At 36.9% G+C, this 18,985-nt stretch overlaps 1 protein-coding gene across 1 annotated transcript in view; it reads left to right on the forward strand.

Annotated features, from left to right (window-relative positions):
- The window catches only part of SMC2 (structural maintenance of chromosomes 2), a 47,699-nt gene extending 29,115 nt beyond the window's left edge, over positions 1-18,584 (forward strand). Inside the window, exons 19-24 of the mRNA XM_081102928.1 lie at positions 3,332-3,526; positions 6,308-6,508; positions 9,909-10,025; positions 11,993-12,153; positions 15,729-15,876; positions 16,846-18,584. Of these exons, the coding sequence (XP_080959054.1) occupies positions 3,332-3,526; positions 6,308-6,508; positions 9,909-10,025; positions 11,993-12,153; positions 15,729-15,876; positions 16,846-17,004 (981 nt within the window). The 3' untranslated portion in view covers positions 17,005-18,584. The remainder of the gene's footprint in view (positions 1-3,331; positions 3,527-6,307; positions 6,509-9,908; positions 10,026-11,992; positions 12,154-15,728; positions 15,877-16,845) is intronic.
- The last annotated feature ends 401 nt before the right edge of the window (positions 18,585-18,985 follow it).

The following is an 18,985-nucleotide window of genomic DNA, read 5'->3' on the forward strand; positions in this document are numbered from 1 at the left end:
GAAATGAAGTTTTCTGTCATGTTGCTATCAGTACTGTTTTTGTAAATAGTATGTTATTGATTTTCATGTTAACAAAATGTACACAGCTTAACAAGAGTTCCATTCATTTACCTACATTGTGGTAAAAGAATGTTTTTGTCTTGCTTCTACTTCTACATCTTCCCCTTGAAACGACTTTTAATTATTGTATTATCCTGTATTTTGAAAAGTAGGTCTTTCCTCTTGATTCTGTTCCTGTTTAAATTTGTTTTTTCTTGTTGTTTATAAGGGATAGAAATGCTTCTCAGCTTTGTGGTTTATAATTAAGTTTTCTATAGTTTCTATTATGTCTCCAAAGGAAATTTTACTTTTTAAAACATTGTTTCCTTTGATTCATCTTTTAATCTCATTCCTCCATATTTTCTGTCTTTCATGAATATCATGGTGTAGAATTTTTAAAAATTAGACACTCCTTCCTTCATCTAAATAAAGTCAAAGCATGTACCTCTTTCTATAAAGAGGGTATCCATTTCTCTTTATGGAAAATTATAAAATGGGTCACTTAGTTTTTAAAGGTTGTTCTTTCAGACTTTACATTCTAAATTGTTTTCCTTTGCTGGTAAGAGGTGTCAAGGACATTTTAGGGAGTTAAGAAAAAAAACTGCCTAAAACTAATTAGCTTAAAACAAATAACACTAAAATTTTGTTTCTGCTCAACCTTAAGTGACAGATTTCCTGTTTTTCCCTACCATTATAAAAACGATTATTTAAAAGATTAAGCATTGCACTGCAGGTGTGACTAATTTAATGTTTAGGCAGTCTTCTTCATAAACATGTTTTTGTCAGATACAGCATTAGTTAGATTCAGCATAAACTTGTCTGTTTTCCATTGGTTAATATCACCAGAGTATTTTTTATTATTGTTTTTTAAACCTTTTAAAAAGCTAAAATGTCTTTGGGTCTTTTTAAATCAGCGATTTTCGACCTTTTTCATCTCATGGCACAAATAAATGAATTACTAAAATTCTGTGGCACACCAAAAAGTATATTTTTTGCAGATCTGACCAAAAAATGGGTAAAATTTGTATTGATATACAACTGACGGCTATTGTTGTGTTGGCTATTGTAATTTTTTTATTTGACAATCTAAGGGAAGAAGGTCAGTGCCCCTGACTAAATAGTCAGGTATTGCTTGTTTTAAAAATACTATGGGTTGCTGCCGGGAGCCGGTCCATGCTTGCTGTTTCAAGGGACCTGGCATATATGGCATACTGTTCTTAATATGTTTGCTCACCTTCTTGGCACTATGTGTTTTAACCAAGGTCTCTGAGAAAGGTTGTTTCCCCAGGTAGGGATTTTCCCCTGATGTTAGGGAGGGAATAAAACCTCTTAACTAAGTGCCAGGTGGGTAATTAATCACTTTAACTATGAACAATCATGCTTAAGCTACATAATCTTTACTCCCTGGAATGGAGATAAGAAACGCCCTAACCTTTGGAATAGAGATTGATAGGATTGGAATCAACTGGTATAAATACAGATGTAAGGAGACAGAACCAGGAGGCAGAGAACCTACACAGAACCTAGAGACAGAAGAACTTTGCTGGAGAGAACATGGCCAAAGATCCTGGACTGAACCTGACTACAGAAATTGGCAAGAGAACCTGATTAGAACCTGGTGACTGAACCTGGCTGGAGAACCTAGCGAGGGAACATGGCTACAGAACCTGGCTGGAGAACCTAGCAAGAGAACATGGACACAGATCCTGGCTAGAGATCCTGGCTAGGCTGCTGATCAACTGAACACTGTCTCCGTGTCCTTCCTTCTTCGCCGACTCCGTCTATGCCTTTGGGAACCCCTGGACCTGCTGGGGTTGGACCCCGGCATCTGGCACCCGAACAGGGACAAAAGAAATTGGCAGAAACTGGCTACAGAACCTAGAGACAGAACCTGGCTACAGAACCTGGATAGAACATGGCAAGAGAACCTAGCGAGGGAACATGGCTACAGAACCTGGCTGGAGAACCTAGCAAGAGAACATGGACACAGAACCTGGCTGGAGATCCTAAGCAGAACCTCTCTGGAGATCCTGGCTAGGCTGCTGATCAACTGAACGCTGTCTCCGTGTCATTCCTTCTTCGCTGACTCCGTCTACACCTTTGGGGACCCCTGGACCTGCTGGGGCAGGACCCCAGCAGGTTGCCGAACCGGTTTGGCTCAGTGGATAGAACGTCGGCCTGCAGACTGAAGGGTCCCAGGTTCGATTCGGTCAAGGGCATGTACCTTGGTTGCGGGCACATCCCCAGTAGAGGGCGTGTAGGAGGCAGCTGATCGATCTCTCTCATCGATGTTTCTAGCTCTCTATCCCTCTCCGTTCTTCTCTGTAAAAAATCAATAAAATATATTTTTAAAAAAATATACTATGGGCACGCTGGTTTAGATAAATGCCATGATTTATCTTCCTTCTGCAAAAGCATTTTGGGCACATTCAGTAACCTAATCATAATGTCAAGTATTCTTCATTGTTCAAAATTACATTGTTTCCTTATGAGCATGCTTAAAAAATTATTACATTCCCTTTTAATCAGGTTGTTCTTCCTGAGTCTTTTAGAGAACAGTTGTCCTATTTGTTTTCCATCACCCAAATACAAGTTGACCTAGGTTTTTTTGTCTGTAGGTATTTGTGTGAGTTAAGATCTAGGGAGAAGCATTGGTGGTAGACTAAATTCCAGGTGTAATGACCACTTTGAGGTTGGGGGATAGAAGTCAGACCAGGAAGTTTTCCTTTGTGCCACAGATCTAGTTCTTCAAAAAAGTTCCTTTTTCTTCCATTTCCCTGTTTTGACCCCTGTTCTAGAACCAAACAGTGACCTTCCGTTGTTACTGATAAAGGTAATGTGGCTTACATCTACAGAAGGGAAAATGAACAGATCCCAGCCTACCTTATTTCTACCCTTGTTTTTTGCTCCTCCTGATAAGTGTCATTTGGGAGTTTATCAGATTACCTTATTAACTACCCAGAATTGCTACTTTTTCGAGAAATCTCACTGGTCAGATTCCAATAGTCTCTCCTGGCCCCAATTAATGCTAACTACATTATATTCAGCAAAAACTTTGTTGCCTCGAGCATAATCACTGCATCTCATCTCTCTTTTTTTTCCTAGTGGAAATCCCAGTTTTCTATGTGTAAGTTTTATTGGTCATTTTAATGGGGATATAATATATACAGGGTATGTGACTACTGCCTGTAGTCACATTGCTGTCTTACCCAGAAGGCTGTTAGATGATCTTTTAGTGAACTAAAAATATCTCCTATATCCTTGCTATATATCGTCTAATTATTTGTTTCAGGAATCATTAAATAAAGCTCAAGAAGAGATGACCAAGCAAAAAGAAGTGATAACAGCCCAGGACAATGTAATTAAAGCTAAATATGCAGAAGTGGCAAAGCATAAGGAACAAAACAATGAGTCTCAGCTTAAAATTAAGGAACTGGACCACAACATCAGCAAACACAAACGGGAAGCTGAAGATGCTGCTGCAAAGGTATGTTTGCATTCATTATTACCCTTAATCATATTTTTGCTTCTGGGTTATTGAGATATTCCAATAAACTGCTGGATGAAGAACTAAGTATAAATGGCAGAACTACTGTGTAACATAATTTTGAAGCTTTTTTTGTTTGTTTGTTTTTTGTTTTAAGATATTTTATTGATTTTTTACAGAGAGGAAGGGAGAGAGATAGAGAGTTAGAAACATCGATCAGCCGCCTCCTGCACATCTCCCACCGGGGATGTGCCCATCCCTGGTACATGCCCTTGACCGGAATCAAACCTGGGACCTTTCAGTCCGCAGGCCGACGCTCTATCCACTGAGCCAAACCGGTTTCGGCGGTTGGTTTATCTTTGCCTAAATCAAGCCCTGTCCATTGTTCTTGTGCATCTAGTTTCATAATTTTGAAGCTTTAAAACTACGTTAACTGCTCAGCGATATGCATTTTTACCAATGGCACAAATGTTTTTATATTTAATTCCAGGTATTCATACCAATCTACAAGGTGTTTTTACCACATATTTAATGGTCTCCCATACAAATGACTGGTTTTTCCTCCCCAGTATTCATAGAACTATTACTAATGTGTTGGTAGTAATAATACATATTCTTTACCTTATTTCACATTGGATTTAAAGACTCACAGAAATGTACATACAGGCAACTTCTGAACTTAATTGGCTTCTGGATGTCCAATTTTTGCATCCTCATCTGAAATCTGACCGTTTTACCAAACAGTTGTCTTTTTTATATTATCTCGGGTTTATTAGGTTTGTTTGCTTTTTAATGTATTTTAATTGATATTGGATAGAGAGATAGGAACATCAGTAAGAGAATCATTGGTTGGCTGCACCCTGCATACCCCCTACTGTGGATCAAACCAACAGCCCATGCATGTGCCCTGACCAGGAATCAAACCCTGACATCCTGGTTCATAGGTCAACACTCAACCACTGAGCCACACCGGCTGGGCTATCTCAGGTTTTTTGTGTTTTTTTTTTGGTCACTTAGTTTTAGGTATCCTAAGGAAAATACACACTTTTGGAGAAATTCATTGCTTGGTTAATGGGCTGCATCCATTAGTCTAAATAATTTACCCATTAAGTTTTCTTACGAGTATGTAATAGTTTGGTGCCTTTAAATTTTTTTTTACCATCATAAATGTATAACAGATTTAACTTCAAAAAGATCACAGTATACAAAACAGTCTCTCCACCCCCTGAAAGAGCCATATTTAGGTTAATTACTTAGTTTTAAAAAAGTTTTTTTTTATAGCCACATCATAATATCCTAATATTTTATTAGTATTGACTTCCCATTAGCCTTTTTGATCATTAAAAACACTAGTATTGGTGACTGGTAGGGAATTTTATTTACAGTTAAGGCGGTTAAGAAAGGTACCTGAAAGTGAAACTGCTAAAAAGTCAGTGATCCTTTGAAATACATGGTTTATCAAATATTTATTACCAACTAGTATCAGATGCTAGATAAAAGGATGAGCAACATGTACACAGAATGCCTTCATAGAGTTTACATATCAGTAGGGAAGACAGCCTAGAGATGAGACCATAACCAGGGAATTAATAAAGAAACAAATTGATAAATATTATTCTATTAGTCAAAACTAACCTTAAACACTACATTTTTTCGTATGTTTTTATTGATTTCAGATAGAAAGATGCCGGGAGCCAGTCCATCCTTGCTGTTTCAAGGGACCTGGCATATATGGCATACTGTTCTTAATATGTTTGCTCACCTTCTTGGCACTATGTGTTTTAACCAAGGTCACCTCTCTGAGAAAGGTTGTTTCCCCAGGTAGGGATTTTCCCCTGAAGTTAGGGAGGGAATAAAACCCCTTAACTAAGTGCCAGGCGGGTAATTAATCACTTTAACTACGAACAATCATACTTAAGCTACATAATCTTTACTCCCTGGAATGGAGATAAAGAAATGCCCTAACCTTTGGAATAGAGATTGATAGGATTGGAATCAACTGGTATAAATACAGATGTAACAAGACAACAGGACACAGAACCTAGAGACAGAACCTAGTGAGAGAACCTGGCTACAGAACCTGACTAGAACCTGGTGACTGAACCTGGCTGGAGAACCTAGCGAGGGAACATGGCTACAGAACCTGGCTGGAGAACCTGGCTAGGCTGCTGATCAACTGAACGCTGCCTCCGTGTCATTCCTTCTTCGCCGACTCCGTCCACACCTTTGGGGACCCCTGGACCTGCTGGGGTTGGACCCCAGCAGAAAGAGAAAGGGAGAGAGATAGAAACATCAATGATGAGAGAGAATCATTGATTGGCTGCCTCCTGCATGCCCCCTGACTGGGAATTGAATTGTGACCTCCTGGTTCATGTGTCGACACTCAACCACTGATTCCACACCAGTTGGGCCACAGGTGGTGGTTGTCTTTTTTTTAAGCAATGATTGAATTTGGTAAAATCTAAGAAGCCTCATCTGATTTACATTTCATTCCAATGGAAATTACATATACATTATAAAAATTTCTGTGAGTTGGCTTTATTATCATGCTTAAGTAATAGATTAGGAAGTTTTTTTTTGTTTTTCTAAAAATATAATTTCTTGGGCCTGGCTTCCAGGTAAAAATACTCGTACTTACTATAGGTTGGTTCACTGTCAACAGTAAACCTCATTTTTTCAAGTGAGTCATTGTGGTGTCCTCCAAAGTGTTTGATTTAAAATTAGTAAATATTTAAATGTAACTTTATACACAATGATAGATCCTTCTCATCATGTGACTAGGTATCCAAAATGTTGAAAGATTATGACTGGATTAATGCAGAGAAACACCTCTTTGGACTACCCAATAGTGCCTATGATTTCAAAACTAATAACCCAAAAGAAGCTGGTCAGAGACTTCAGAAGTTGCAAGAAATGAAGGAAAAACTAGGAAGAAATGTCAACATGAGAGCTATGAATGTACTAACAGAAGCGGAAGAGCGGGTAAGTCATTTTCTTATGACTGGCAATGTTAGAACATGAATAGCATTGTAGCCTCAATGGCTTTGTATAACCTCTGAGGTGGTTATTAGGGTCAAACTTTTGCTTCATGTCTTTGGTACTTGCTTTTTCCCCCGGTTTCCCTTTTCTCCCTTTTCAGTTCTTTGTTTTCTTATTTCATTCTTTGCAATACCTTTTGTTCATACGTTCTGTTGTACCTTGAATGACTTTTCTGCTGGCTTTGCCCTTTTGTCATAAATATGTTCTATTCTTATTCTTGGTATAACTAAAAATACTTTCAGATCATGTTAACGCTTCACATTGCTATTACCATTTGTTTCACTTACCTTGAGAGGCTAAGAAAAATAAGGTATACTTCCTCCTTACCAATCTCCAGTGTATACTGGAAACATTATATAAAGAGATTAAAACTGTTATATATGTAACCAGTGTTTTCCTAATCTGTAATTCCAGCAGCATTTTCTATGTAATGCTCTCAGTTGCTCTATAATGTTAACCATCTCCCCTACTCTGACAAAACATTTATAGTCAGCCATGTCCCTAGGAAAATCCAGAGGGGAAAGCAAGCCCTATTCTTGACTAGCAGTCAGAGTAATTTTATATTATGCCCTATACCTTCTTTAATTCTACAAAATTTCATTTGAATTTGTATGATGGAGTTAATGAGAGCTCTGTAAAACTGATAATACTTAGGATGAGCTCAATTACTTTTAAGAAATTTTGCTCTAATGAGTTTAATAACAACACCACAAAACTGTTGACATACAAACAGGCTAATAATGTACATGTTGTGATTTCTATAAAATGTTCCTGCTGGTTTTCATTTCTCCATTAAAGCTTTGCAGTGTACTGGGGAAGTAAATTGTTAGCCTGAACTTGTGCTGCGGAACATCATGAAACATGTTCACTTTTATTAGATAATGATTACTGGGTCTAATTTTTTTTAAAAGAATCCATCAACTTCCATCTCCTTTCCAGAGAGGAAAGCTCTATTATTGGTCAACAGATGGCCTTTTGTTGGTGTATTGTGTCTGTCTACATAAGAAACTACTACATGGAATTATGCAAGGAATAAGATAAAAACATGGAAAGAGGTTTGAGGAGTTTGGCCATAAAGAAGAGGAGCATCCAGGTGCTAGCAGGACTGGCTGGAGCTTTTAAGGGCCTTGAAATGTGAGGCTTTTTAGGAAGTTCTGTTACTCATGGTATAATTATCCCTTTGCAGCCAGCCTACCTCAAATTTTTTTCCAGAAAATTTATCCATTAACCAGGAAAGGCCAGTGAAGATGTGATGTTGAGCTGAAACTTGAGGCACCAATTAGGTCAGATGTAGAGGAAAAATGTTCAGGAAGAGAGGTCAGGCTACAGTGAGTTTACCAGGTATACCGGTTAATAATGCAGACTTTTTTCACTAGATGGAGTTACACATATGTTGATATACACTGAGTGGCCAGATTATTATGACCACCCCATCAGTACTTCATTAACACTTCCAAAAATACTGAATATTGAAAACTTCCTAAGCAAATACTCCCAAGGTTTTATTATTTGCATAACTAATTCACTTCATTGTACTGATGGGGTGGTCATAATAATCTGGCCACTCAGTGTATATGTGATTTGATATGTATGCTATTTTGTCGTATTGACAGTAAGCTTTAAAACTGCTATGTCACATGTTCTGAAGGTGTTAACATCAGATATTTTTACATTTAAAAATGTCAAATTTCGTGCCCAAAAAAAGCATTTGCGGGAAGTTTTAATTCATTATTTGAAGAAAAGTGCTGCTGAAAGTTATTGAATACTTCAAGAAGCTTATGGTGAACATGCTCCATCTCAAGATACTTGTGACCGCTGGTTTAAACGCTTTAAAAGGGATCATTTCAATGTGAAAGACAAAGAACATCCAGGTCAACTGAAAAAGTCTGAAGACCAACAGTTACAAGCATTATTGGATGAAGATGCGTGTCAAACTCAAAAACAACTTGCAGAAAGATTAAACGTTGCTCAGCAAACAATTTCCGTTTGTTTAAACGTAGCTCAGCAAACAATATCTGATCATTTACAAGCAATGGGAAAGATTTTAAAGGAAGGAAAATGGGTGCCACATCAACTGAATGAAAGACAAATGGAAAACCAAAAAGTCATCAGTAAAATGTTGCTTCAACGGCACAAAAGAAAGTCTTTTTGCATCGAATTGTGACTGGCGATGAAAAGTGGATTTATTTAGAGAATCCCAAATGCACAAAATCATGGGTTGATCCAGGTCAACTATCAACATCGACTGCAAGGCCAAATCGCTTCGGAAAGAAGACAATGCTCTGTGGTTGGTGGGATCAGAAAGGTGTGGTGTATTATGATGTGAAACTGTTAATACTGATGGCTACCAACAACAAATAATCAATTTTAACCACGCTTTGATTGTAAAATGACCAGAATGTGCCAGAAGACACGACAAAGTAATTTTGCTTCATGATGACGCACCATCACACACTTCAAAACCAGTTAAAGACACGTTAAAAGACCTTGCCTGGGAAGTATTAACCCACCCACCGTATTCACCAGACCTTGCTCCTTAGATTCCCACTTGTTCCGATGGATGGCACACTCACTTTCTGAGCGGCACTTCAAAATATACGAAGAAGTGGAAAATTGGGTCTCTGAATGGTTTGCCTCAAAACAAGAAAAGTTCTATTGGGACAGTATCCACAAATTACCTGAAAGATGGGGGAAATATGGAGCTAGCGATGGACATTACTTTGAATAAAGCACTTTCGATGTTTCTCTTAAAATTTTTGTATTTTCTGTGATTACAAAATCCGCATTATTAACCAGTACACCTGGTGTATGTTCAAGGACCTGAAGAAAGACCATATGGCTGCAGCCTGCCTGGGGAAGAGTGTGATATCAAAAAGAGAGATAAATAAAGGCCAGATGATGTAGCATTTGTATATCATGGTGAAGAAGTGAAATTTTGTGTCACTGCTGAGATTAACCTTAAAAAGAAAGCATGCAGGGCTACTTTTGAGTTTACATATGACATATTTTTCTTTGTGTCTTGGCTTCTAGAATATTAGAAAGGGAATATTAGTGGAGTCAAAATATTTTAGGTGCTATAATCTCATCTATAATAAATTCTCATCTATAATAACTAAATTTTACATATAGGTGATATAATTTAGACCAATTATAAGGAAAGTAAATGTAACTATTGGAAAGTAAATATAACTGTTAATACACTATTATATATCTTTTTGGTAAATAAGAGCGTACATAATATAATGTATACAAAATAATGAAAGCTCTTTATTCCTGACTGAATTCTAGAATAGAAATAGAAAATTTTGTTTTTCCAAAAAGTATGTTTTTTTTATCTTATTAGTATAATGACTTGATGAAGAAGAAGAGAATTGTAGAAAATGACAAATCCAAAATACTTGCAACTATAGAAGACCTTGACCAGAAGAAAAACCAAGCCCTGAACATTGCTTGGCAAAAGGTATTTGAACCAAAACTAGTATCATTTATTCTATGTGAGGCAAAGATGAAGAATACTGGCAATAGGTTATACTCTAAGTTGAATTGGAAATGGCTGGTTTGTGTTTGGAGGAGGTATTGCGCATACTAAATTAAAACCTCATAGACCTCAGGCATTTTGTCCTAAAGGACTTGACTACCAATTTGCAAAGGTAAGTGTGTGTCATCCCATCATTCTCTCTTAGTCTACTTCTCTGGTTCCTAGATTATAATATTTCCTAATTCTTTATTACCCTGTTAAAGGGGACACTATTTGTCCTATTTCCTTCCCATGAGATCACAGGCTCTTATATTTGGAAGAAACCTCAGATACTGCCCGCTCACCCTCTGCTCGAGATTGGAGCAGTATTATTTTCTCGTCGGGAATCTGACTGTTGGAAAGCTCTCCCTGGGCTCCTTCAATTCTACCCTCCCTTGTTCTTCTTGCCCAAACTCAGAGGTCAAATGTTAGCTCTAAGAATGTTTCCACAGTAAGATTTGCACATTCCTTACCACTTACAAATTAATAAGTATTAACACGTACTAAAAATTAACTGTTAATTTTAAATGAATTATCTTAAAACAATTCCATAACTTTGGCAGCTATTATCCCTACTTAATACATGAAGAAACCAGAGCTTACAAAATTGAAATAGCCTACAAAGATCATATAGCCAAAAGGTAGAAAAACGGGGTGTTTTTTTTTTCTAAATTAGTACCCAAGTTAAAACTGCCTTTTATGCCTAACTACTATCACCCTTATTCTTTAACAACTGGGCAGTAAACAAGGAAGTTTGATATTCTCTTTTACTGGACTCTTTACTTTAAAAATCCCAATTATTTTTGTTTTATGACAACTTTGGAAGATTTCAAGGATTCTCATTTATTTCCACTTCCCTGTAGATTATTATTTAGCATGTGTATAGTTGCTCTTAAAATATGCAATCTTAGTAAATCTACATTCAGGAGCACTGCTGTGTCTAAGATTTCCTTATTACTAAAAATACTCATGAGAAATATATTTGCCTTTATTTGAATTTGGAGATTTCCCTAGAGAACCTGGGTGTCATGACCGTGTGTGTGAGTGTATACACCCTCAAATTTGTCTGAACTCTCTAAGGTTATTAGTCATGTCTTTGAGAACAGATGGCCGAATTCTCAAATCATTAAGTGTGTATGCACAAAAATTACCCAATTATAAACTACCCTATTGGCCCTAAATCTCTATAATCTCCTACTGTGCCTTGATGAAGATAAGCCAAACAGCTTCTTTAGCCTCTTTCTCTTGAATTTGAATGCTATTCCCACCCTTTGTCACCCCAACTTTGTTGGCTATGAGAAGAAGCATAGAAAGAACCATTCAACACTTAGAGCAGGTCTGGTGGTTTGATTTCAGGCCTCTTTCTCCTAGAGCCACCCTGATCATCCTAGGTTTTTAAGGTTAGCTGATAACCACAGGGCCATCTTACCATACCATTCAACAGAAAACAAGCTTTATAAGAGAACATTTTGTGGCAAAAAGAGATTTTGTTTTATTTTTGCTTCTCTAACCACAAGTTGAATCTCCTATTATGTACAGTCATGTGTCTGAGGATTCCTGTATGATAGCCCACAAAACTACCAAAACTTCAGGGTAGAGTTGAGGTATAGCCTCTAGGTCCCTCTGGAAGTTAGAACAGGTAATAAACTTTCTGTAAAGGGACATAAAATATTTTTTGTGTGTGTGAGCGCCAAATACTCTCTGTTGCAACTACTAGACTACATTGTTTTAGTGCTTGCAGCCATAGAAAATACATAATTGAATGGGTATTGCTAGATTTGTCATATGGGCCATAATTTGTCAACCCTGGTTAGAGTAACAGCAAAATGCATTGTTGGGTTACATATACACCTGTCAATATTTGATATTTTAGGAAACTATCGTATTTTAATATCTTCCTTTTTTCCCAGGTGAACAAGGACTTTGGGTCTATTTTTTCTACTCTTTTGCCTGGTGCTAATGCTATGCTTGCACCACCAGAGGGGCAAACCGTGTTGGATGGTCTGGAGTTCAAGGTTGCCTTAGGAAATACTTGGAAAGAAAACCTAACTGAACTTAGTGGTGGTCAGAGGTGAGTAATCCCTTAGGTTCATTATAATTACTAATTACTCTTATTATTGCCCATCATCTCATTGTCTACCACTTATTTCAGTTTGCAGCGTTTAACTCTCTTTGTGTATAGAATTTAAGGAGCCTATTATGTAAGACTACCTGCCAGCTGCGAGTTTGACATGCTTGGACTAAAACATTTTAGTTAAAACATTTAGTTAAAATGGTAGGCAAAAATGTAAGAATAATGAACTCGAAACCTAGATAAAATAGATGAAAAACAATTATTTTCAGATATTAGAAAATGAGCAGTCCAGAATATGTACCCCAGCTTTCTTCCTGGGAGCAATTTCTGGAATGCAGATGCAGTGAGAGAAATCCACACAAAGCTCAGTAGTCTCACTAAATTCAGGAAACAAGGATTAGAATTAAGTCCGTATTATCCCTGAAGTGAAGGCCACTATAGATGCACCTTAGCAAAGGTCATTGCAGGCCTTGAAGAATAAAGCTGATCTGCATGTAACTTAATTGGTTCTCAGAACAAGGTCCAACACTCTTTAAAGAAAGACAACAAAACTGAGACTCTGAACAACACAATAACAGTGTGCAGCATGGTGATTCAGTCAGTCAGTACCAGGAGAAATTGATACGGTCATATGGCCTGACTCCTTACCTGCAGAGAACCAAGTAATTAAAACTTCCTAAGACAAAATTGTGATTGAATGTTTACATAATTGAAGATGGTTGGTTATTAATATTTCTCCTGCAAGAGGTATAGTCCATAGTCCTTGAATTATTCTCACATGCCCCAGAATGCCATGTTACTCTTATGTACATGGAAAATACTAAGAAAGACCTGTTAATTTCCTTATGAAATGCTTTGTCGTTTTTATTAAAATAGCAAGCCCTATTTTTCATTAATAAAATTCATAATTTTTTTCTATTGCCTGTCAACCAAAATTGAATTCCACAGTTTAGATCCTAGTCATCTGTTTTTGCCAAAGTCCTAGAAAATATTTTGAGGAAAATATAAAATGCATGTTTATTTTATTAGGATCTAAAAATTATTTCCATAATTAAGATGAGGATAAAATTATTTGTAACAGTACCAATATTCAGCAAAGTAGTTTAACCTCTGGTGTGGGTTTTTTATTTTTCTAAAACTCAGTGCCTTAAACATTTGGCACAGAGGAAGCAAATGGAAAATAATTTTAGGTTGTTAGAATGACCTCAGCTACCTGCCATAGAGGCACATTTCACTCTGTTATTTGTTTTTTATTGTACCATTCATTCATTTTCTTTGCTAGACATTTTGATTTCACCTCCTAGACCCCCTCTGCTTGTACACATTTTCCCCACCTGTTTCTTAATAAATATCTATTGGAATACAGTAAGCATTAAAGTGACAATTCATTCCAGTGCTGCATATAGGAGATATTTGATATTATAGAAAAAGTGTATTACACATTCTCTTGTAATTTTCTAATGTTGAATAATTATATTTTGTATTAAAATACAAATTATTACAGTTCTTTATACCAGATTAGAATGAAAATAGCTACCAGTTAAAGGGAATGGTTAGCTAGAAGAGAACTTTAAAAGAGCTGCAGATTCTAAGAGTGGGTGTCACTCCTATATATACAAATAGGAGTGTGTATATATATATATATATATAGAGAGAGAGAGAGAGAGAGAGAGAGAGAGAGAGAGTGTATATAAGGAATTGGCTCATTTTATTGTGGAGGCTGAGAAGTCCCACCGTTTGCTGTTTGCAAACTAGAGACCCAAGAAAGCCAGTGGTATTTCAGTCTGAGTGTGAAGACCTGAGAACCAGGAGCAGCCAGGGCAGAAATATTCATGTCCCAACTCAAGTAATCAACAGGGAGGGAAGAATTCTTTCCTCTACCTTTTTACTATTCAGGCCCTCAGCGGACTGACTACTGTCCACCCACATTGTGGTGGGCAGACTGCTTTACTGAGTTCCCATTCAAATGCTAATTTCATCCAGAAATGATGTTTAGCCAGACATCTGGGCATCCTGTGATTCAATAAAGTTGACAGAATTAACCATCCCATAAGGATTGCTTAAACCTCTGGCACTGTGAAGTACTTAGAGGAATGGGCCATAATCTATTCAACATACTCAAATGTGCCAATAAAAAATGGATAGACTTTGTGTGTGCACATGTATGCATACATAGTAAAAGTTTGAAAGAGGGCACCTAAGCGAGTTACACTGTTACCAAGACAGTAGCTGTTACTTAACAAGTGTATATAGCCCTCACTCATCTGCCACCTAGGCATCTAATGCAACTGTGGAAGGAAAACTATTAACACTTAGTATGTTTTCTTAAAGATAGGTGCCGAATATGATATCCTAATTATTTGGAAAGAAGAATATACCAGTAAACCTGTTCTAAAAATAAAACTCACTGGGGAAAGGAAAAAATGAAAGGCTTAAAATGAAAGACATTTTGATACAAGTGTTGAAGTTTGAAACTTAAGGTTCTTTTTTTCTGTGGCTATCTCTTAGCTAAAATCTGTACTTTTCATAATGCCAGGGTTCTTGTTCCAGCATCTAGAAGGGTTCAGCAATCTGGAGAAGGGCTGTGTGTAACTTAATAAGAAACATAATTTTGAAAGGCATTTGGGGGTCAGAGGAGCCTAGCTAAAGAAACTAAGATCTCCTCCTCTCAGGACCCCATGCTTTTTATTAATACAAATTGTCTTGAGGCAAGGCAGAGCTATACACATCAAAGGGTCAGGTTTCATTTACAGAGCCCATTGTCAGATTGGAAGAATTTGCCTACGGCTATTCAGGTGTTTGGCCAATAGGAGGCAATAACATGTAAATTAAGATGCCCTGGCCGAAACCGGTTTGGCTCAGTGGATGGAGCGTCGGCCTGCGGACTGAAGGGTCCCAGGTTCGATTCCGGTCAAGGGCATGTACCTGGGTTGCGGGCACATCCCCAGTGGGAGATGTGCGGGAGGCAGCTGATCGATGTTTCTCTCTCATCAATGTTTCTAACTCTCTATCTCTCTCCCTTCCTCTCTGTAAAAAATCAATAAAATATATTTAAAAAAAAAAAAAAAAAAAAAAAAAAGATGCCCTGAGCTGTCTGGCAGCAAGCAGTCATCCCTTTTGCAGTGGTTCTCAACCTTCCTAATGCCGTGACCCTTTAATACAGTTCCTCATATTGTGGTGACCCCCAATCTCATTGTTACAAATTGAACATAATTAAAGCATAGTGATTAATCACAAAAACTATGTATTATATATGTGTTTTCCGATGGTCTTAGGCAACCCCTGTGAAAGGGTCGTTTGACCCCCAAAGGGGTCGCAGCCCACAGGTTGAGAACTGCTCCTTTTCAGGATTTAGGGAAATGCCTTTAGCCATTCCCAACAGGTGACAAAATATGTGACTCAGCCCTTGTTGAGTCCCCAAGTTTCATCAACCTTTCGATGAAACTCTTGCAATTATGACATGCTGGAACTGGCTTCTGGCATCATAATAAGAGCATAGCAGATTTGCTTCAGTTCTTTGGTAAAAAGTGGTAAAAATCAAGTTTTGACAGCTTTCTGTACACTTTTCTTAGGTCATTGGTGGCTTTGTCATTAATATTGTCCATGCTCCTCTTCAAACCTGCTCCAATTTACATCCTGGATGAGGTCGATGCAGCCCTGGATCTTTCTCACACCCAGAACATTGGGCAGATGCTGCGTACTCATTTCACACATTCTCAGGTAAGAACCAGACAGAATGTCTTCATTTTTAAAAAGGATAAAGAAAGTCTGAGTATTAGTATTTGTTTTTCTGGAACTATTCTTTAGTAGTGGTCACCATTAATAAGATATTTAAAATTGAATACTAAAGCATTGTATATTTCTTAAATATTTATTAATATTCAGATGGGTTTAGAATGAAAGAGTTGAGTTTGGTCTCCTATTAAAGAAAAAGTCAGACATTACAATGGTGGTAGCATGAAGGAGAATCTAATATAGTTAGGAATTAATTTAGGTTTAAATGTAATTATTTTTCTAGAAAGCTGCCAGAGGTGCAGTCAGAACAAACATGTTTCAGAGATATATACCTAGGTATCAGAACATCATGTGGCACTTGGTAGGGTACTCTTTATTTCTCCTGGCTAGACAGTAGAGGCAGCCCCTTTAAGTTAAGAGCCGTTTGTTTGTGTTGAACTGGGGCTGCCAAATATGGTTTATAGATCATGCATTATACAACTCGGGTCTTCACTTACCATAGTTATCATAGACTATTTATGGCAGTTATTTGCAGACAACAGTGAATTGGTACCTATTAATTATACAAATATAAATGTTCCATTTGAGCTTGTGGAAATGCTGTAGGAACTTCAGACCTTGGTAGTATTAAAATATTTCACTAGGGCATTTAGAGCTAACAACAAAATAGTTGTCAGCTACAGAAGACCAACAAGCTGTCAAGCAGCAGGAAATGTAAACCTGGATAATGAAGCTATCAAGGTAAAATTAAGAGACTCTTAAAACAAATATGAAAAGCTAGAATAAGCTTAGATATCTAATATTATAACTAGTTGCTACCTACATTTGAGGGTGTGTGTTTAAAGAATCAAAATATCTCCAAATAATTATTTAACCTCATTAGTTTTAAAAAGTGAACTTCTTTAAGAATATAATAAAAAGTATCTTTTATGCTTTTTTTTTATTTCCCTTAAGTTCATTGTGGTGTCCCTAAAGGAAGGTATGTTCAACAATGCAAACGTCCTTTTCAAAACCAAGTTTGTGGATGGTGTTTCTACAGTAGCCAGATTTACTCAGTGTCAGAATGGAAAGGTCCCAAAGGAAACCAAGGCCAAGGCAAAAGGACCCAAGTGATCACATGTGGAAGTTTAAAGTATGAATTTACTTCTTCACCTTGACCTGCTTTTTAAACAGACTTTTTAAGAACCTGGGATTTATCTCATTTGTTTATATAAAGATTTAATGTTTTTTATTACTTGATCCATATTTTCTCTTCCCATATATAATCACTTATAAATGAACATGACTTCTCTTTTCTTAGTTTAACTATGGTCCAATTACTGTGATTGTGATTTTATGCATGTATCAATTATTTTTCTTACACAAGTCTTGTAGAGTAGGGAGCCTGAGATACCTGTTTGGTGGGAAATTCCGTTTGTAAAAGCAAAAATACAAAGAAACAGGTAAAATTAGATTATGGGATAAATATAGCTGATAATCAGCTTTTAGTTTAATTCCTAAGATAATATTAATGTATTTTCTATTGCTAATAAAGTCATTAGGTAAGGAAGAATAAAAAAGCAAGGAGCTGGACCAACAACGGGAATACAGCAAGGTGTTAGGCACCTTCTGAGCTATTTGTGGTTAGTTTCTTGAGAACACAGTGCTAGATCCTGATTCAGACTCAGATGACAGAAATCAAGGCCTATTTCCCATTTTGTGATGTTTGAATATCATGTTTCTAGATGCTCAGTAATTGATCTGTACATGCGTACATTTTTTAAAAATCTTTATAAATATTTCTGTGGGAGTTTAGGAGAAAGGTATGTTGCTTGCTGCTCTCTGGTGCAAGTTTATCTGAAGTCTCCCAATACTTCTGTCAATCTAATCAATAACAATCTATTGTTGGGTGTGAATGTAGAAGCCAACAGACCAAATAAAATTTACCTTTTTCTTCAGTCTAAGATATTTGTAAGTAAATTAGATCCATCTGTTTAACCAAAAGAACTCAAAATTTGATTGTTTCTTAGTGTCTTCTATTCTCCAGTTCAAAAGATTGTGCTGACAAACAACCTAAGAATAGTTGTTAGTGTCTATAGGTATATTATCACCAGTGTCTCCAAACTCTGAATCTTGAAAGTTCTGACATGATCTCATCTGATCTTGGGTATATTATTTTGATCCCACATCCCTTCATATTTCAGTTCTAATTCCTTTGTTTTTCCCTTTCCCTAATATATGCTCATACTTCTTGGTCATGGGTTTAATATTTTTCATTCTTCATTTTTATACATATGTTAGGATGTCAGATAGCACTCAGGTAACTGATATTATGGGATACCTTGAAAAGGATTGAATGAGGAATTAGTCCTGACTACTGTGGGAGGCTAGGGGAGTACTAGTAAATGCTGAGTTACAGGAAGCCCAATATCACAGAGAACAGACATAAGAAAATTTTTATTTTCTCTCAAATGCATTGCAAATTATTTGCCAAAACAGTTTACACTGTCACAATATAGTATACCTGTTGGCCACAGCCTAGTCAGCAAGGCTGTTAATTTTAATACTTATAACTTACTAGTTATAAAGTGGCACTTCATTGTTATTTAACTAGTATTGTGTAAATAACCCGTGGGGTGAGTATTGTTGCCATGTGTACTAATTTTCTTTCCTTTGCTACAAATTATCTATTTGTTTGCTTTCCTAATTTTTGTAAGTAATGTTGTCATTCTTTGATTAGAGGGAGGACATTAAGTGGGATGGGGATATTATTTCATACATCCGCAATAATATGAGTAATATTTATTGAGCTCTATCTATGCATTAGACACTACTCTCACATGCACATATTTTCATTTTTAATCCATTAATGACCCAGTGGACTCAGTACTGTTGTCAGGATTATGTAATGGAGGAAACTGAATTGAGCAGAGAAGTTAAACTTGCCCACAGTGATAACACAGTTGAGTGGCAGAGCCAGGATACCAATGCTGACAGTTGGTCTCCAGAATCTATGAGGTACTACTGCCTGACAGCCTGAACATTTGTATTTGTACGTAACACATTTAAAGGGTACCTACATGAGCAGGATGTACAACATGTGAATTATCTAGAG

The sequence above is a fragment of the Myotis nattereri genome (assembly GCF_964212035.1).
Source record: "Myotis nattereri genome assembly, chromosome: 12".
Taxonomy (NCBI): domain Eukaryota; kingdom Metazoa; phylum Chordata; class Mammalia; order Chiroptera; family Vespertilionidae; genus Myotis; species Myotis nattereri.